General features: G+C 36.1%; 1 protein-coding gene across 7 annotated transcripts in view; it reads right to left on the bottom strand.

The window, feature by feature from the left end:
- The window catches only part of Auts2 (activator of transcription and developmental regulator AUTS2), a 1065696-nt gene that overhangs the window by 754291 nt on the left and 289621 nt on the right, over positions 1–21784 (bottom strand). For all 7 annotated transcript variants that reach the window (XM_078023939.1, XM_078023943.1, XM_078023942.1 and 4 more), the window contains exon 2: positions 20789–21001. In XM_078023939.1, coding sequence (XP_077880065.1) covers positions 20789–21001 — 213 coding nt within the window. The remainder of the gene's footprint in view (positions 1–20788; positions 21002–21784) is intronic.

Raw genomic sequence — 21784 nt, 5'->3', positions numbered from 1 at the left:
ACTTTAAGCTTCAGTCTAGAAAAACCTATCTTTCCCAATGATAGTAACTACTCCTTATAATATCTAAGCAGGGTTGGGAGTGTGGCTCAGTGTGCAAGGACCTGGGTTTGCCCCTAATGCCAAAAACGAACCAACAAGCAAATGTACTAATCATAAAGCAAACTTTCTCAGTCAACAGAACAAGCAATTTTTACACTGAATTAAAATGGATTTTAAAAGGTTCTGATTATTTAGCTAGCATACAACACAGAGCTGGGTACCAGAACTTTTAACTCTCCTGACAACATCCCTTATACTCCAGTTTTACCTATTATTTTGGGTATAACATAATGATGATGTTTCTTGGAAGACTGATAGCAATAGCTAAAAAAAGAGATCTTGAGTATATTAAAAAGCAATAAAACCAACTGGACTTGGAGAAAAAGTCACTGGACCAAAAGAGAAGGCAGGGAAGAATAAATTATGGGATTGAAATTGGCTGAAAGTAGAGGAATGATAGTAATGTCCTTACAAAAATCAGGATGACCACTTCTGGTCAAGATGGAATAAGAGTAGACACACACTGCTGCCTGAAACAACTAAGAACAATGATTTCAAGACAGTGAAGGTGAGGGCTGGGAATGTGGCACAGGCGGTAGCGCGCTCCTCTGGCATGCCTGCGGCCCGGGTTCGATCCTCAGCACCACATACCAATAAAGATGTTGTGTCCACCGAGAACTAAGAAATAAATATTTTTAAAAAATTCTCTCTCTCTCTCTCTCTCTTTAAAAAAAAAAAAAAGAAAAAAAAAGACAGTGAAGGCGAGAAAAATAAAGACACTGATGGGAAACAAATGAGAACGCTATGACTGCCCAACATAAGCTAGAGAGTTTGCCACGCAGAATTGAAAGAGGTTTAACGAGGCAGAACCATGAGGTGATAGGACACAACTGAGTCTAAAGAAATAAGGCAGCTAGAGTCCACAATATAAAAAACAAAAGAGGCCACAAAAGAGCTAAGAAAGTTCCCCAGAAAAGACAGCAGAGTACAGATCTACTCTAAAGTAGGAGAAAACTATACAAGATCTGGGAAAGTTGGCATTCACACAGTACAGGACTGTGACCAATGACTGCTCCCACCAGCAAGAAGGGGAAACCTGTATTTCACAGAGTATAAGACTAAAAGCTCAGGAAGGTCTTGCAAGCATAAGGAGGAAAATCTGTACTAGACTGATCTCTTTCCCAGAGTAATGAATATTATTAACAATAATACTGAAAGAAGGAACTATTGACAGGATTGAACTATTTGAAAGTAACCTTGCTGCATCCCAGAACAAAGCACAATAAGACTTGCATAAATACAAAAGCATCTATTATTCAGCAAGGTAAAATTTACCACATCTCACATCCAATCACCAAATACAAAATGAGAGAGAAAAACATGACCCATAATGGGGATAAAAAAGAAGAAGAAAAAAATCAATAAAATGAATGACCCAGAACTGAAACAGAATTTAATTGCAAACAAGGACACTAAAATAGTCATTTTACCGATTCTGTATGTTCAGAGAGTTAAGTAGAGACATGGAAGTATTTAAAAAAACAAATACTCAAACCACACCCCTAGAAAAAAAACCATAATGTTGAAGAACAGCACTTGATAGCATTAATAACAGCTTATACATAGAAAGACTGGTGAACCTCAGGCACAGCCACAGCAACTCTGCAAAATTAAACAAAGAAAATAATAAAAAAAATAAAAATAGCACCAGTCAACTATGAGAAGGCACGGAACTATCTGAGTAAACTGAATTTCTACAAAGGTGAAATAGGGAATATTCATATTCATAATCAATCAATATCTCTCTCTCTCTCTCTCTCTCTCTCTCTCTCTCTCTCTCTCTCTCTCTCTCTGTCACACACACACACACACACACCCTTGAAGAAATAATGACCCAAATTTTATTAACTTGTTAAAACCTGTAAACCCACAGATCAAAGAATAAGAAACATGATTAACACAATCTAAAGCACAACATACAAAGAAAAGCTTAAGCCAGAAAAGAAAATATAAATTAAAAAGAAAACCAAAATTTTTTAAAATGCATATAACGAATTACTAGGAGAGATTGACAATGGCACTAAAATTCTCATGGCAAACAATGAGAGAAGATGATAGACAAACATTTAAAAATACTGAAAGAAGGAAAATACAGTCCACATAAAATTCTATACCCAGCAAAACATATTTCTAAAAATGAGGGCAAAATAAAAATGTGTTCATGTATACAAAAACTGTGAGAATTCCTTTCTAGTAAACTCTCTCAACAGGTAATGTTAAATAAATACTTGAGGCAAAAGAAAATGTGCACAAGTAAATCAAACATACACAAAGGAATAAAGAGAAACAGAAATGGTAACCATATAGAGAAAAATGTGGATTTTTTGTTCTTCTTAACACAGCCGCAGCAAACAAAATAAAAAACTGTACCTGATAACTCAACGACAGAGATAAAATGAAATCTTAAAAAATATCTTATTCAATCAAAAGGCGGCAGGAAAAGGGGTAAAGGAAACCAAGATATGATCAATACAAAACAAAGACAATATGACAAGGTCAAACCCAACCTTATCAATGGAAAATATTATAATTAAAAGGCAGAAACAATATGTCTGATATGTATATCCGCAAAGTATATTTCAAAGCAAAGAATATTAATAGCCATGGGCCATTTTATTATTTCATAACATTAAAGGGGTCCATCAATCAAGACAACATAATAATCCTAAATGCTTATGCACATAATAATAGCATCAAATTAGTGACTGGATAATAAGGAGAAAGAGGCAGACCACAATTATATTCAGAGTCTTGATTATCACTCTTAATAGAACAAATAGGAAAGATAAATCAGTAAGGGTGTAATAAAACTGAACAACAATATAAACCAACTTGACCTGACTGGCAATTATTGAATATTCCATACAATTACAGAAGAAAATTAATTCTTACTAAGTGTACAAGCTGAGCACCATTAAATTTTTTAAAAATCAAGTACTACAAAGTATGTTTATGTGTGTGTTTGTTTTTAAGTCACAACAGAACTCAATTAGAAATCAGTATCAGAAAGATATTTCAAGAATCCCCCTATGTATTTGGAAAATAAATAACAAACTCCAAAAAGGGTCATGAATCAAGAAGAAATCAAAGAGAAGTCAAACTATTTTGAAGTGAATGAAAATGAAAATATATTAGGGTTGGGGATGTGGCTCAGCGGTATAGCGCGCTCGCCAGACATGTGTGCGGCCTGGGTTCGATCCTCAGATGTTGTGTCCGCAGAAAACTAAAAAATAAATATTAAAATTCTCTCTCTCTCTCCCTCTCTCTTTCCATCTCTCTCACTCTTTCAAAAAAAAATATATTAGAATTTGTGGGGTGCTGCTAAAGTGGTATTTTGGGGTATATTTATAGTATTTAATGCTTCTATTATAACAAAAGAAAGATCTTAAATCAATGACCTCAGCTTCCACTTTAAAAAAAACAAAAAAGGCAAGGTAAACCAAAAGCAAGCAGAAAGAAAGAAATCAATGAAATATAAAACAACAGAGAAAAATCAATGAAACCAAACCTAACTCTCTGAACAGGTCAGTAAAACTGCTAAAACCCTCCAGTCTTATTGATCTGCTTGAGGAAAGGTGATGGGAAGGGAAAATAGAAAGGTGGAGATATAGACAGAAACTGACAATAATGAATAATGATAAGGGAGCATAATATAAATAACTATGTCAAGTTGAACAAATCAGATGAAATGAACAAATTCCTTGAAAAGGCATAAAGTACAAAACTAAATAAAAAAGAAATAGCACAAATAATTCAACATTTAGAAACAAAATGGAATATCATCAACCTGTTAGTACATCTATGAAACACTATTATCCTAACAAAGGGCATCTATGAACAATTTAACAGCTAAAATATTGTGTAATAGTGAAAGACTAGTTCTTTTCCCCTCTGAAACCAGGAATAAGGAATTGAGGTCTATTATTTCCATTTCTATTAAACATGATGATGGAAATTCCACACACTATGGTCAGCTAAGAAAAAGAAGATATACAGATTAGAAAAAAATGAAACAATCTATATTCACTAAAATCATGATATGGAACATTCAATGCAACCTACAAAAAAGAAAAGAAAAGGACACCTACTAGAATTAATAAGTAGAATTAGTAAGTTTGTATGATACATGACAGATATGCAAAAACCAGCGTATGTCTACATATTAATAATGAACAACTAGAAACAATCTTTTAAACAACACTATTTATTACTACATTAAAAATTAAATATTTAGGAATAAGTCTGACAAAAGATGTAAAAGACATATACTAAAAAATACACAATATTACTGAAAAAAAAACCTGAAGAGATATACCTTATTTAATAGTTAGAAACACAATATTTTTAAACTGTCAATTCTCCCCCAATTAATAAACTGAATCAATATAAGTGCAATACACACCCCCAGCAATGCTCTGTACTATCTGACAAGTTTATTCAAATTTCATATGCAAATGCAAAGGGCACAGAAAAGCCAAATAACTTTGAAAAAAGAAGAACAGAGATGAAGGACTACCAGCACCTGATTTCAAGATTGACTGTAAACCATACTGGCACAGAGACAGTCAAATAGGTCAATGAGACAGAATAGACAGTATAGAAATAAACCAGCATATATGTGGACAAGCAACGTGCTGTAGAAAAATGGTAACATTTTCAAGAATGGTTTCAAGAAAAATCAGAAATCCACATCCCAAAAAAAAAAATAGTTTTGAGCTGTTATCTACCACCATATTAAAATTTAACTCAAGCAGTATTTGGTTTATGTCAATTAGAACCACTTGGGGGAAAAACAGAGATAGAAAAGGCAGGAATGGGAGGTGGTGTGGCCAATTATTGAATCATCGGGTTGATGTAAATGAGCTCAAAGGTATGAATTTGCTGTGTATACCAATCTGTGACCAAAGACGGTCCAACCACTGCTTAAGCACATTCAAAAGTGTTGATAATTATTTTGTTGTTGTTGCTAATACTGGAAACTGAACACAGGGACTCCCAAATACTAGGCAAGCACTGTAATACTGAGCTCATGCCAGCCATTTTAAAATTTTTTATTTCTGAGACAGGATCTCACTAAGTTACCCAGGTTGGCCTGGAATTTACAATCATCCTGCCTCAGCCTTCCAAGCTTGTGCCACTGTGCCCGGCTAATTTACTCTCATAAATAAAATAATTCACTTCATTCATTTTGTTTGTTTCTTTCTTTCTTATACAAATGTTGAAGGAAACAATACCAACATTAGTTTTCCTTTGCTATAAAAATAAAAAACTCATGGGGTTAATTAATGATGGTTTAATGTGATGATCATTATCCAAAGTACATATATGAAGACAAAATTGGTGTGAATATATTATGTATACAACCAGAGATATGAAAAATTGTGCTATATGAAATAAGAATTGTAATGCATTCCACTGTTATAATTTTTTTTTAAAAAAGAAACCAACACCAAATGAAGGGGACTACACAGAAAATTTCAAAATGCTATACAATATCAGGTGAGAGATAACATTGTTATCCCATGCTACCATACCCTTTTCCACTACCCAGATAACATTCTAATATAATGTATATGTCCCGTAAATAAACAGCCTTCATGAAGAAGTGCAGCAATCTATACGGACAGAAATTACTTCTTCTGATATATATTACTCAGGAACACAATTTCACTATTACAATCTTAAATTAAATTGTCAGTTTCTGAACTGATCACAACCAAAAATCACATTCAGAAGTGAAACAGTATTGTTTTTCTTCCTACATTCATGCTTATTGTGTTTCAATACTACATACCAGAGCCTACAAAGTAAAAATGCTAAGAAAGCAGCAACACTTAAGTAAATCATGCTCAAAGTCTCACAAAGAGCTTTGTTAGTAGTTAGGTCTTCCTTAAAAACAGCATTATGGTAAGTGACAATAACAATAAAATAGTGATACATAACAATAAAACAGTTCTGAATTTCTCAGAAGAACCTCTCTAGAAGTAAGAAGACAGGACTAATGGGTCTTTAACCCCAAGAACTGGCTTAGCCATGTCTTTAACCCCAAGAACTGGCTTAGCCATAGATCCAAAGCCTTTCATAGTCAAAAAGCCAAAGATGATGCAGTTTGATATATGAAACTGCTACAAATGCCAGGCAGCTTATGGAATGCAGTTCCAACATCCTTGGGGTCAGTTAACATTTAATAATCTTAATTTAGTATCTTAGTGAGATTCAGAATGGTTGTCTTGTGTCCTAAGTTTTCTCCTATATTTCCCACCACATTGTTTTTATTTCATTTAACTTTCTCCCTTGTCCTAGTTATAACAGTTAAAATGAAACAACAACAATAAAACACCCTCAAGTCCAAATACTAAAATACTAGACATTTCTTCAAGTAATGACAATGTATCCTGCTTTAGTAATTTTGTCCTTAATTTCAAGAAGAAATTTTCATAATTCATACATTTATTTTAGTAAGATAACCCAATCCAAAAGAACAAAATCAGAAAAAATAGTGATTCATGTATTTGAATTAGGAAAATTTCTTACATATTAAGAAAAGTAAAACAAACCACCCAAAACTCTCCATATCTGATGACAAACCCAGAGGGAGACCATAGTTAGTGGCAGCTCATAAATCCCAGCTCAAGATCACAAATACAGCTGTAGGGAAACTCTCCCAAGAAAAATACATGGCATTATAAAAAACACAAGGGAGACTAATGAAAAGCTAAGGGCATATCTATCATTCATCAACATTTCAAAGAATATTTTTCACAGCTTATTTACTTTAAACTGTTCCAAAGCAATTAAGAAACCCAAGGACAAAGCCCTGGAAAACAGCAACCACTTCTTCCAGTTCTCTAATGCATCTCACAATAACAAAGGCTTTGGGAAAGTGAAATGAACACAGAAATTCACTGAAGAAAGAACTCACCTAAAAAAGGGCAGGGAGCCCAACACAGCAACCACTTCCCTCACAACTGTTGATTAGTCCCAATAAGGAGATGCTGTTTTCTTATAAATTTTGCTTACTCTACATGAATGGAGTAGAGGAAGGATTTTCCAAAATGTATTGAGAAGAATCAATACATGTGCTTCACAATTTACTTCATGAAAAATTAGAAAACTAACCATGGTCAGGACCCTGGGTTAGTGGTTAAAAGAAACATGATTTAGAAATAATTTAATTATATTTCTTCACCAAGAATTATTCATAAGAGGAGATTTCTAGGACTTCATTTCAATTTTGAAAGACCAAAAATTACAATCCTCAAATCACCGCTAATAGGCATGGTCCCCAAGCAGAGTCACTGCACCAATCTCACATTACTCTCTTCTCAACAAGGCTTTTAACATCTGCAAAAACAGTATGCATGCGCTTACTCCATTGAATCTAATGTACCTGTCACATCTATGGTAATCTAACAACCATGTGTACATCATAATTTCACCAAAGTCAGTCTACTATAAAACAGAGACTTTTTTGAGTTGTTCTTTGCATATATTACATATGTAAGTACAAGTTGATTTAAAATATTAATACTATCAAGGTTCAAGTTATTTTACAGTCCACTGTTTGATAGCTGAAGGGAAACTAAAAGAAAAGGAAATCTGATGTATTCTAGCATGTATAACTTTTTTACATGATGGAGGCATTCTGACTCAAGTACCCAGAAACTGAAGGCCAAAGAGGAGGCAATAACTTAGTCAAGGAATAAGTGCAACCGTAGCAAGATAGAACTTGTAACCCAAGACTCCTCATTACCAGTCTCTCTTCCACTGAATTTTTCCTATCGCCTAAGCAATACAACAGACTGACATCCTTTTCCTCACTGAACATTCTCACAACAACCCCACCCCCACCCCTGCTCATTCCAGTTGCAATGATTAAGATATTTCTATAAGAGAGTTCAAAGCAGGGACCATAAAACAATGAGAAGACAGCTTCCTCTTCTTCCAGCTGCCAACATGAGACATCCAAGAGGAATTACTTTACTGTCCAGAATGAAGATTCTAGTATCTGTTGAAAGAGAACCCTAAAGAGCATTTCTTACAACAGTCACAACTCCTCCTCAATGACCTACAGTATCAGACTATACTTCAGAGTCTAAACAAACAAACAATCAAGAAATAGTGTAGAAAGACATTAATATAAAGTGTTCAATATATTTTTTTGGATGTTTCCCATCCTCTGAATCACAGCCCAACCAATTTTGTGCCTCGTCTTACCTTCCCACCAAGAAGAAGCTAGGCTGACCTTATATGAGAGGTTGATAACCACAGCACAACAACATGGAAGAAAAGCATTCCTTACTTTAGTGTTTTCATCCACAGCTGTATTCCAGCCCCAATTAAGCAGCCTTTCAGAACTGAAGTAGAACTAGGCAGGAAAATAATTTTTCCTCTTAAATTACTGCTTCACTCTGCTAAAACAGGTCACTTGTACCCTAAAAAATAACTTTTAAAAAGTTCCAAAAAGGATTACAAAAGCTGGAGCAACTAAATGATTATAGCAACAAAATCCTAGGATCCCAGCTCAAAGCACACATTTTGATTGTCTTTGCTTTGTACCTTGACTCATTGACGGAAAATATGAAATTACTGTGCAAGGAAAGCTATAATACTGTGTATACCTCAAATAAATCTTTCATCACTATTTGTCACTTTTTTAGGAAGTTTATTTTTTAAAAAACATATAAATCACATCTCAAAATCCTTACGAAGGTCACACAACTTACTGGTAACAGAAATGTACTTTCATCAATAAATTTTCATATCAATATTAATTTAGAAGAAACACAAGGTTTGAATCATGTCTAATATTCCTTGGCTTGAACAAGTATGCATTCACTCACACAGAAGCAAAGTTAACTCATAAAGATAAAAATACCTCCAAAGAGCTTATTACAGGTAGTCCTTGAATTACAACTCTTTAAGACCTGAAAAATGTTTGTATTCACAAATGTCTTCCAAAATCCCCAACTGCTATACATTCACAAGTGCCCAGTGCTACCATAAGGGGAAAAATTTTTTTTGATGTTCTTTTTAATGCTTTTGGGCTTTTCTGCAAAAATCTGCAAGAATCTTTAATAAAATCTTAGACCTCTAAAATTTGTCTCTTTTTTCCACTATACCACCCTAAATTCTAACAGATTAAACATTTTCTTGGTTAAAAAGCATCCTTATTGAAATATGTTATTCTGACTCAATAAGACTATGCTTCTTAAATATAATTAAAGTAAGTCCCACTCAAGCAAACTGAAAGTAGATTTGTAGAAGTGGATGAAGGAAGAAATTTTTGAAAATAAATTAAGACTAGTTTAACTGCTTCTCCTTCTCTGGGCTCTTCTATGATAATAGGTATTTAAGGAGTTTCTCAGCCTTCTCCCTATTCTTCATTTCATTCCCCAAATTCCATCCAGTGTTCTCTTAAAAACATATAAATCAAATTATGTTACTTGCTTGGAGTGTTTTCACTGACTTTACTTTCTTTATATGGTGTAGAAGCTTTCGCATTTTTCTTTCTGTGCTCCCTGACCCCACTGCTCTTATTAAATTAGTCTAGGACAAAGGTAGACAACAGTGAGCAGGACGGGCAGAAGAGAAATACACAGCACAAAATTAAAGCCCTGGGCATTGTGGGGTGAAGGAAAGAGGAGAGTGACTTACAGATTTTAGGATGAGCTTTCCTTCACCCCACAATGCCCAGGGCTTTAATTTCACTAGATGGGACATTTAAATACAAGTTGTCTACAGCTGAGAGGACTGAAGCCACCAGAACATAAATTCCATCAGGCTAGAGATTTTAGGTTTTTGTTTTAATAAATGTAGGGTGAATACTCAAATTAATGTCTTTTCATTGTAGTGCACATCAAGGGACAGATATTTGTATGGAAGAAGAAGTGAATCTTATGGAATAAATGGCTTTTTGAGAAATTCACTGAGAAATCACCATTGTGACACTTCCTAAGAAAATTAGGATTGCCAAAGGCAAGACAGCAAATTATCTTCAGAAAGAAATAACTTGCTTCTCTTCCTGAGATCACTTAGTTGTTCAATCTCCAACAGTATTCTCACTATAAATTTGAAGTTTAAATTATTTTCATCTGTTACTCTTAAGTTCTACTTAAATTAAAAAAAATTTTTTTTTTACTTCCATGTAAACAGAAATAAGTGATAGCTATTTCTAGTTAGCATTAAAAAGTTCCTCCTCTGGAAAGCAATATAAATTTTCTTATTGTAAGGGTTCTCAGTAACTGATTCCATGATCATAAGCAAAACCATTTCTAGAAAATATACCTATCATCTTGATGCAAGCTAAGAACTTGGAAGTTTCTAGAAACACTGCAAAGCTATTAAAATGTTACTAATCCACAAACAATAACGATAAAATTCATTGGCCACATAATTTTTACTGAATTGTACGTGAAGTAAAAATAAGGGAACCCTAACAAATTTATTTGTAAAAATCAACCATCACCATCATCCAAGAAAACTGGTCAACAGCACAATATCGTTTCTAAGAGTTTGTTTTCACTAGGATACAACCCTATTCTCTAAAGTTTTTTTTTTTTTTAAAGAGGCAGGGGTTTAAAAAGATGGCACAGTAGGAAAGAAACAATTTTAAAGTACTTTAGTGCATATACCTGGAGGTGTTCCTCTCTGACAGTCAACCATGCCTCCCTGTAAACTGTACTTAATCTGCCAGTCTTGGGTTCACTAATCATTAAGAAATCTCCATGATATCATGAAGGAGATACAAGCTATAAACACATCAAGGGCAGAGTTAGCTTATCGTCAGTTATATACATCTTTCCTGTTATGTCACAGTCTCCTGTATAGGGTACACAAAGCACATTCAGGAAATGTTTCTACATGAGCACATACAGGGAGAAGGAATTAATCAAGCCACCTAAAAAGGAAATAAAATTAGAATGTTTTCAAAGTTCAAAACAGTTTAAACATGGGACATATAGGACAGTAATTTTTAAAGTGAAAAAACTTACTTCTTATAATTTGATACTAAAAATAGTTTGCCCTTTGAGGGTCAAAATGCACACATATTTCCTTGTAAAAGAGTGCTCAGTAAAATCACCTCAGCCCTCCCTGCCTTTCTCTTGTCTTTGTTGCCTATACGATCTCTTTAGGACCATTATGACTTCTGAAAAATGGGTAGCTGTGGTTTCTGAAGACCAACTTTTCCTGACTGCACTAGCAATTCTACTACCTTGACAGGCTACAGCACTGGGAAGATAAACTGCCCATACATTGAAGAGGAAGAAGAAGGGCAGATGCCATCTACCTGAAGGGCAAAAATTTCTTTGGAATAAATTTCTGCTTGTAATGCATGTATTAAAGTGGTATCTCATTTTACATTTCATATCTCCAGAGAGGGAAGACATAGTCATATGTTATTCTGATTTTTCCCATCTTTTTTTGGTAGCCAATTGAAGTTGGAATATCATGAGAGTGTTGAATAATCAGTGCCACCAATTAGAAAAATAATTATTATTGAACTTTAATTATTGAGCACTGTTGAGGGCCACAGCCGAAGAGGCCCCAGCAAACTTCCAGCTGATTGGCTCCTCTGCGTGTTGCTCATTGGGCTGTTTCCCGCCCTTTCAGATCAAGGAGCTGTTAACTGGAGGACTCTTTTGGCTCCGCCCACGTGACCCGGAAGTCTGCCTCAAGAGCCGGAAATGACCTAGAAGTGCTGGTGGAGTGCTGGCTGGAAGTGCCCGGTGGTTGCGGTTGAGCTATCGGGGAATTCCTGGAGAGCTGGCATGGTCCCCGGTGGGTGCTAAAAATAAAGTTCATTCCTGCTTGACAAGTGGCTGGTGAATTGTGCCCAAGCAGACTGCGGCAGAGCACCTTCTTCTGTGTGCCAAGCTATTATTACATATCCTGTACTGCAGAAAATGGATATGGTAACTTTCCTGTGGATAGCCTGCAGTCGAGCAAAGAGAACAGGAAGAAGAAAGGCTACAGAAAAGAAAAACTTGTCATTACAAACTATGCTAAGTGTTAAGTAAAATCAAGGTGAATACAAAGGAGGAAGAACTCCTGGAAGACCTTGAGTTAAACAATGTTGTCAGAAAAAGCCCAAAGAAATGACACTTTGGTTTTGGCCCCAAGCAGAAGGTACAGGGAGGTTGTGTCAGATGGAGAAAACAACATGTGCAAAGTGCCCAAGGTAGGAAAGAATGTGGCACGTTGGAGGAAAAGGAGGAAGGTCAAGGAAGATGAATCAGGGAGCAAAGATGAAGCATGAGATGAAGGTAAAGAAACTGACACACTATAGAACTGCACCACCTCAATACCTTTCCCTGTTTGAGAAATAGAGATTTAGAGTTTAATTACAGGGAAGTAGGAGGTAGGTGAAGGTAAATTATGTAAATAATTTGGTGAAGTCTCAAAAACTACAATTCAACCTTCCAGGAATGCATATCAGGCCCACTCCCAGGGAGCTTTCACATTATTATTTATTATTTAAGGAAATCTTCTGAAAGAATTTTTAAAAAATCAAAAGTCATTATTCGTAGTCTTTCTCATATACTGTGACAATTCCATGAGTAACCATTCAGTGTTACATTAATCTCAAGAGGAAGAGCATTTCTGGTCTCACAGGTATGTATTAAAAAACAAACAGTACCTACTATTGACACACATCAAGCAATTGTTAAATTGTAATTATAGGTTTAGCAACTTGACCAAAACTTCTTTAAGAGCTTTTATTCTGTTTATTCTATTTGAGAAAGGAAAATGTTTCCTTTTAAATTTGTAGAACCCACAAATTCAAGCATAATATTTTATTAAACTGTAGCTTTCTTAGTTACAAAGAAAATGGTTAATGGCTGTTAGTCTCCACTAATATATAGCCAATATTTTCAGATTGCATTCACACCTGCCCTCTAGTACTGTCAATGATCCTGGCCAATTTTGATAATTTGGGAATTAATAAAACTTAGAAACTTTAAGACTCAACCTTGCTGTCTACAAATGGAAGAACAAAGAGGTAAGTAGGACCTAAGAAAAAGATAAATGAACAACTCCAGACAACATGTTTATACACAGCTGTGTATGTGAAGGAGCTGGTGAGCCTAAAGAGAAAAGAATACAACACAACTACTCCACCAGGGCCATTCAAGTGAATTTCTAGAAGAGAAGCAGCTGTTTTGAAAACCTTTGGGGAGAAAGGGGAAATATAAAGTCTATAACATGTGGAAGAAATGTTCCTTTCCTCCTAATAATATTTTGGAAAAAAAATCTGTAAATGTACAGAAAAAGAATATGATCCTATTATTGAAGAAATTAACATCATACAAAATGCACTTAAGTTTCACTGTATGCTCTTTTAACAATAGAGCAAAATTTTACTTTTCAATAAAAAGTAAGTATAATTCAGTTTATTTAAGTGTGACTCATGGGGCATCTGCTCTGGTGTCACCACTAGTGGGAGGAGTTTATATATGGGAATCTGCATTTTAACAAAAGTTCCACAGTGGGTCTGGTATAGGTAGGTGGTCTTTAGACCACCATGTGAGAAGTGTCATTCTGTGAATTTCCTACAGAGAAAATAAAGTTAACTGTGTCTGAATGTAATTAAGTCCAATCTCAGCTCTTCGGAACTGTCACTGGCCATCAGAACCTATCCAGCTTTATATTACATAATTTCAAAATGTACAACACAAGCACTTCCCAAGCAAACACAGGTACAAACAGTGATTACAGAATGACCTGCAATATAAGCATCACTGCAGGCAGACACACAGGACAAGTGGCAGCTTCTGCAGAGCTCTGATCAATTCATGCAGGTAAAGTGTTGAAGCAGGCCATGAAGCACACCTCTTCGGACCTCCTGAAAGATATCAAGCAGGCTCTGGCAGGACTTGCTGGTATTTGTGAGCTATTTTAGTTTCTGCTTGTGTCTGGGATTGGGAGTGCACACTGATGTGAGGATTCAGGCCCCTAGGTGTGGAAAGTCCTGGAACTCTCTCAATAAGTTTATCAACACTCACATCAATAGGCAATGCTCCAGAATTCATTACCAAATCAAATTCACACCAAATAGGTTCTTTTAAACATCATTAGGACCCAGCAGTAGCTCAAATGCTTTAAAACAGCTGGGTTTCTGTAGCAAAGCAAATGAAATGGGGACTGAAGGTTAAGTATAGCAAGGGGGGTGTCATCCAGGTCCCCTCAGCCCAAGCCTCAGGGGCTTCCTAAGAGCAAACATCACTCCCAGTCAAACAAACCACATATATCAGCATAGTTTTGTCCCAAATAATATTCACTGAAATGTTCAAGGGAAAGCTAAGAATAACGCAACAATAATGTATCTATCTTCATATTTAATTAAAAAGAAAGCTAATAGCACTTCTTAGAGGGAGGTCATCCTTGCTCAGCAAAAGATTTCTCTGTACAAAGCTATTTCGATAACAGATAATAAAACAATTCTACATACAAACACTTAGGAAAGCTACCATTCCAGTAATGGTACTGATGCAACAGCTGACAACTCTAAAGATGAGCGACAAAGCACAATTCTGCAGTTGATAGAAGCCATGCAAGAATCAAGCTCACTGTCCACTGCCAAAAGTCTTATTAAATTCAACATCTACCTCTTTGCTTACTGTGCCTGGGAGCCTCAACTGTCTTCAACAGAGTTGTATCATATGAAAATGTCTACAGGTATAAAAGTTACAGACAAAAATTTGAATATGCAGTAACATCCCAAAGTTCAATAGATAAAATAACCATTTTCCCTACACAGTAACTTCATAAACAGAGGAAGAAAAGAGAATGATGACCTAAACTCCACTCATGAAGAACACTGCAAGATGTCAACCGATTTAAAATAAAAACAATACAGTTATGCATATTGAACCCACACAAGCATGAGCTATGGGCAGATGGCCTGGATCTCTGAGCTTTTCCCTATGTTTATTCCAGCCCAATATTATTGTACATTTGACTGGTTGTGCAGGGCATGACATTCAGCTGTACCTATGTGCACCTAATCTTTAATTTACCTTTGGTTGTACCCCTCTTTTTTAAAAAAAGAATTACACACTGGGCATCAAGACATCCAACAGATCTCCAATAACACCACACAGAGTTGCCTGTGCCTGGCTGTCTGAAAGCCCACCCACAATTTCATTTTCAATTAGCAGCTCCTCGAAAGGCAGTAATGAAAGCAGTTGCTAAAGAGCATTCAGATGTCACCAAAAGACTGCAAACCCAAACTGTAAATAGCACATTGTAAGTTGCCTGTCACTGCCATCAACTCCCACAGGAATCTCGCAGCACATGGCTATCACAACCATCTGTTCAGCTCCCACCAATATCACTGCAAATCACAGGCACCCACCCACTTGCACCTCCTACTCATTACCTGTCATGTACAGACTTGTGTAGAGAAGGGACTGCTGTGAACATAGATCAGAAAAATTGCAGAGGCTTATTTTATGATCTATAGCAGAGCAGATCACATGCAAATACAATGTAACATCAGAAGAGGGGAAAATGTAGGATTAAATTAGCCCCCAAATACATTTTTCAATAAAGGGAGTTCTATTCTATCATGGCTGTGCTAATTCTATTCTATCAAAACTGTGATTAAACTTTGTTAAGAGAAAAACATGTTCCCTCAGTGTTCACAAATTTATCAATGGAATTTTCTTGTAGACATTTATTGGAGCTAAGAATCATTTCTGTGGCTTTCTTTTTCCTATTTCTCAAACACTATACAGAATCTAAATTACCCTTAATAAAGTTTTGAACATACATCTCAAATTCTTACTTTGGGAAACTCAAAAATTCACTGTTTTATGAAACAATTACCTATAGTAATTGTTTCATAACTCACAATTATAAGAGTTAGCACCCACTCTTATAATTGCAGTTCCTTCTCTCAAACTCTTTTTTTTTTCTGTAGTTTCTATTTGAGGAGGTGGCAGAAATATGACATAACCCCCTTTTAGACACTGTTCATAATTATTTTTGGAGGGTTTTATAACTGAATGAATGTGTAGGTCTGGACCTCTTATTCCTGCCACTCACAGGCCCACTGCTTTGGGGTCAGGGTCTCCTTGCACAAAGGCATGTTGGAGCTCTTTCCCAAGGCACAATTCACTAGCCAGGTGTCTCTGAAGCAGTGGCTTCCCTGCCAACTCCACCAGGACTCTCAATTACACACACAGCAGTTAAGACTGGAGTCTTGGCCTCCACCTCCACATGCTTTACCTCCAGCTCCTTACTGGAGCCTTCCTGGGAGGTAGATGGTACTGTGTTCCACTCCAGCAGCCCAATGGGGACAAAAGCCCGCCTTAGACCTAGCCACACAGCTATCTACCCTTAATAGAGCCACTTTCCAAAAATTTTAATTAAAAATTACAAAATGCACTTGAGATATAATTATTATTGGCCACACCACTCTGAAGATCTGTCTCAATAAAGTCATGTGATATTTACACTTGCTTTAACATTTAGGATTCACATAATATACCCTAGATAATGAAAAAGCCAAAAATTCCAGAATACAAAACAGTGGTCACTGCTTCCAAATAACCCAAATTAAAACGAAAAAAAAAAAAAAAACCCTTTACCGGTGGGGGTGGAGCACACTGGTAGTTCCAGCATTGAGGAGGCTGAGTGAGGTGGGAAGATCACTTAAGAAAAAGAGTTTAAGATCAGACAAGGCATCATAGTGAGACTCCCCATCTCAAAAAAAAAAAAAAAAAAAAAGCCACTCCTCCAGTATAACACACAACTAACTCCTGAACATACACAAGCCTGGATTAAAAATCCTCAATAACTAAACGCTGAAAGTCAGCATCATATTCAAGTCAATCAAAATTCCCAGAGATACTGTAAACCTATTTTTTATTCTCTCAATCTTTCCTTACTTTTAATTCTTATAATTTAACAAAGAGAAAAAAGTAAACTGTAACTTAAATTCACAGAGGAAAAACAATTTTATTAGATATCGTAGTTAGTGACCTTCACATGACAGCATGATTTTTGAAAAGCAATTAAACTTGAAACAATTAACATATTAAACTTGAAATTCTGAAGTATGAGGTAAAAATGGTTTAACTGTGGCTCACATTTCTTGATACTAGTTCAAGGTACCTTCAGGCATTTAACCATTATGAAAGAACACAGCAAAGTTCATATGTTTTCATTATGAAAGCATATCACAAATTACATTCATTTTTCAAATGTTCTGACTTCCAGAAGCTTGTAGGCTCTAGAGTCAAGCTGGATAAATACCTGGGTGATTTTGGGCCTGTATTTTCACTCAAAACTAATTATAGCAGGTTTTCAAAAATGTGACTTGAACTGGATCTGTTTAATCAAAGTTTTCCATTACAAATCCTCCTTTGCAAGATAACTTTCTCTAATAACAAATGTCACAGAGAGTTCCCAAGGCATCATGAATAAGTCTCTCTAAAATACAGAACCAGGGGCTGGGGTTGTGGCTCCATGGCAGAGCACTTGCCTTGCACATGTGAGGCACGGGGTTCGATCCTCAGCACCACATAAAAATGAATAAGCAAAATAAAGATTAAAAAAAAATTAAAGAACCAATCACTGGTACCAAAAAACTGAAATAGGAAAGAACTCAGACTGGGAAATACTGCTTCATCAGGCTGGTTGGAAAGATAGATGGTGGCTTAGTGACCTGAGCCCTCATACACCAACACCACCATTTATGCCAAATACATCCAATGTGCAATGCTAGTACAGAAAGAAAATGAACCCACCAAGGACAGCTCTAACTTTATTATTAATTAACCGAAATGAATGAGTAACAGCTTTAATTTTAAAGACTGCACTGGAATCCATGACTTTTCTTCCTAGAAATCAGCAGACATTTTTGGTCAACTATAAATGTTCCACCAAATTTGGCTCGACTATACTGGATTTTCAAAGAGAAGCAAATTTCCATTTCTTATAAGTATTGTCTATATACAGTAACTTATATAAAGCTTTCTAAGTCATATAAAGCATAAACCATCTTTATCAGCAAGATCAGCGTCTACCTGATAAACTGGTAACATATTCCCAAATTCCTTTATTTTCCCCCTGAATAGTGTTTGCCTACAACTAGAAGCCATCTCAATAGGTTATCTCTTTTCTGCAAAATTCTTCTCTTAATGATTTTGGGGCACCTAAATCTCAGTTAAGGAGAAAGCCTCGATTTATTTTGATGATACATCCTGATGTCTGTTTAAAAAGTTAATATATCCTAAAAGTGACTTGTAGGTCACTTCGGTCTATTTCCTCTGGTTCAGTTCAAACCAGAGAGAAAGGAAAATCTAATAAATTAAACCGAGATTTAGGATATCTAATTGGAGCCAAACCTGAAAATTATGTGAACTCTCATCAACTTTTTATCATTGCTGCTCTATTTTTGAAACCCTTTTGCATTCTCTGTATTTTAAAATATAAAATACTAAATTTTTAAAGCATTCCTTGTGGTCTCAATGACAGATATATTGACATTTTTTTTTACTTTACTCAGTGTTCTGGGAAGGATTAATTATGTTTTCCCAAAATTCTTCTCAGAAGTCATAATTTGGCCAGTAGATGTGGCAACAAATCACTCTTGTGTTCCTCAGCTGTTTCATTGTGATAATGAATTTAGTCTCTAAATGAGAGACTAAAGCTCCTTAAGGAGATAACCTGTGCAAGCTCTATTTTGACTTTCGCATCCCTCTCCCTTCCTCCTTATTAAAAAATCTTAATCCAAATTTGGTTACTTTCGACTCTCCAGCTCTTGATCTACCCTCTGAATTTCATAGCTTATTCTGATTTTTCTTTTACCTTCAAAGACCATTTTGATGGCCAAAGTCAAAGTCTGTTTGACCATACTATCATTTAGTTTCTAGAAATATTTGTAAACCCCTCCCATCCTCTGACCTGCTGTGCTTTTTCTACATACCCAAAGAGAAGGTACAGGGGGAAAGCAGAGGCTCTTGGCTGAAAAGATTTGGATCTAAATCATTGTGCTGAACCTCACTGCCAGATGGCCTCAGACAAGCCATTTGATCAAGTATGAGTTTCCACATCAGCAGGGTAACCATAATTTCCTACTAGGCAAGGTTGATGTATGAATTACAGGTTATACTATGCAAACTACCTCACTGAATGTCTACAGCATAATTATTATAGAACTGTATGTGACTATAGTTAGTAAATTACCATTATAACTTCAATTGGGGTATTTATGTTAGCCCTCAGAAACACCACCCTGAGTGTCAGACTGAAGGGCATTACATGCAAGAAGCTTTTGGAGTCCATGCTGAACCCATCACTCCAGATGGTTCTTAGTATACTATCCTTTATTATTCACAAGCTGAACTCTGACATCAAACTGCTCATTACCTTTTCTTGAGGCTTCTGAGCCTTCTGATCTTTAAGCTAAAATTCATCATGCAAAATACACTCTAGATGCTTTGTAACATAACTTCCAAACCAGTCTGATCATTATCAAAAAGAAATTTCTTAAGCTAAAATCTACATTATGGGCTGGGGTTGTAGCTCAGTGGTTGAGCGCTTGCCTTGCATGTGTGAGGTACTGGGACTGATCCTCAGCACCACACACATACATACAAACATACATAAAACATAGATATTGTGTCCATTTACAATTAAAAATATGTTTAAAAAAAACTTCATTAGATCCTAGGGAGAAGGCAAAAAATTATCTTTAGTGGGGCTAACGATGTGATTATAATGGTCTGTGGGTTTTGAAACCACTGTTTTATATGATTGCAGATCTTTCCCCTCTGCAAAGAAACACCTGCAACTAGAAATTACCTGTTCAGCTTCTAATTAACAGCACCTGCTCTGTGAACCACAATTCCTTCCCCTGCTTCCTTCAAGTAATAGTCAATCCCACCCAATGGTTTCACCAAAAACAAAACATACCCAGGACACAGGTAACTCTACAGTCACTAAAGCCTCCGGGTTTCTGCAGGGAAAAAAAAAATTGTTACAAACAACTTCATCTCTCTTTATCAATCAATCACATGTACAGATTTCACAGGCAAAAATTCTCCCCAAATGCCAAGAGCAATATTTGCCTGTGGATCACTGAAACCTAATTAACAGGCCAAGGAGCCCCATTACTGACTTGTATTCAATTGGCAGATCACAAAGACTGTCTTCAATTATGGACTATGGAAAACAATTAAGGCACTAGAAGGCAGTCCCTTTCTTTGTCACTGCTCTCCCACATGCCACAATACTTGAGCTTCCCTGGAAAATGTCAATCTTATGCAAAGCACTACTCAAAGAACCAATTTTAGTACCTTGGAACCATGAAATACACAATGTATGTCACTAAATTTCCCTATCCCTTTTGTCCTAATTTCAAGGTTCTTTTCCCTACACACCAGTCCATCTTGACAACTGCCAAGACTTCAGTCTGCCTTAAACACCAGTCTGCCCTAAACACATCAAGCTTTGCTGCATAGACAGTATTCAATGGAAAGGGTACCAAGCCAAAGTTACCAATTCTAACTAAAAAAAAAAAATGAGATTGGGATTATAATCCTTTGGAAGCAAGCATACAGCTCTGCAAGCAGTTACAGGATGCCACCAAGGATAACTTCTCCACCTGTGCAAAGAACCACAGAGAAGTAGGCATCTATAGAAGTTCACAGAATAAAATAAATCCAAGTTTTCTCACCTGTCTGAGTCCCTTCGGCATTTTCTTTCTCTTCCCAAGGTGCTGGCAGAGATTACGGTCATTTTCTCGGTCTGAGCTGTAGTGGTGTGGGTGGCTGAGTCTGCTCTTCTTTGAATGAAAAGATAAGCCATTGGTAAGTGCTTCTCGTTTCTTCTTGGTCAAGGGAGTCTGGCGTTTCTCCACACGTTCCTGAGGCTTAAGTGCTACATCTTTCTGTAGGGGGGAAAAAAGGGAGGAAAGGGAAGCGATGGTTATGTATATATCTAGGGCCATATCCAAAATAAAGGTTAAATAAAATTACTAGAAAAGGTGATGGGGACAGAAAAATAGAATATAATAACCTAAAACCGAGAAACAGGGCTCTCTTTTCTGAGTTCCTGATGCTATCACAAATATACCCTTTCTAATCTTCTTGGACAGAAAACTTAATAAAGCACAAAGTACTTGTTCATTGAAAGTGATTTCACTGGTGCCTTTGTTTCGTTCTGTGCTGGATCAGCACATAATGACATTTCCGTAAGAAGCTCAATATTCTTACTTTTCAAGTGACTTTTCAATGACTGTATGTTTCAAAGACGAATACTAAGTACATGCCCAGTTCAAAAGAAAAGGCACAAGACTGAACATATCAGAGCCAACAAGAAGAAAATTATCAATTCATATAATTAGAATGTTTCCATAATGCATTATATTTTTATCACATGTTCATCTCAACATCCTTACTTTCCACCTTCTTTGCAAAATGTAAATGACAATATAATCACAAAGATCAACAGCAACAACTTTGTATTTATCCTTATGGGTAATCAATGTCCTCTAACAGGAGTTGCCCAGTGCAGAATCTGAAGCCCACATGACCTGATAAACAGATGTCCCTACAGGCAGCTCACAACATACTGAGAATACCAGAAGGCCTGGGCTCAGTCAAGATGCTGGCACCATTCATTTCAAGCCTTGAAATCAGTCACTAAAATTCTGAGCTCATGTGCAAAACTT

Source organism: Ictidomys tridecemlineatus, chromosome 10 (assembly GCF_052094955.1).
Source record: "Ictidomys tridecemlineatus isolate mIctTri1 chromosome 10, mIctTri1.hap1, whole genome shotgun sequence".
NCBI lineage: Eukaryota > Metazoa > Chordata > Mammalia > Rodentia > Sciuridae > Ictidomys > Ictidomys tridecemlineatus.
This window is presented reverse-complemented; position numbering and strand designations above follow the sequence as displayed.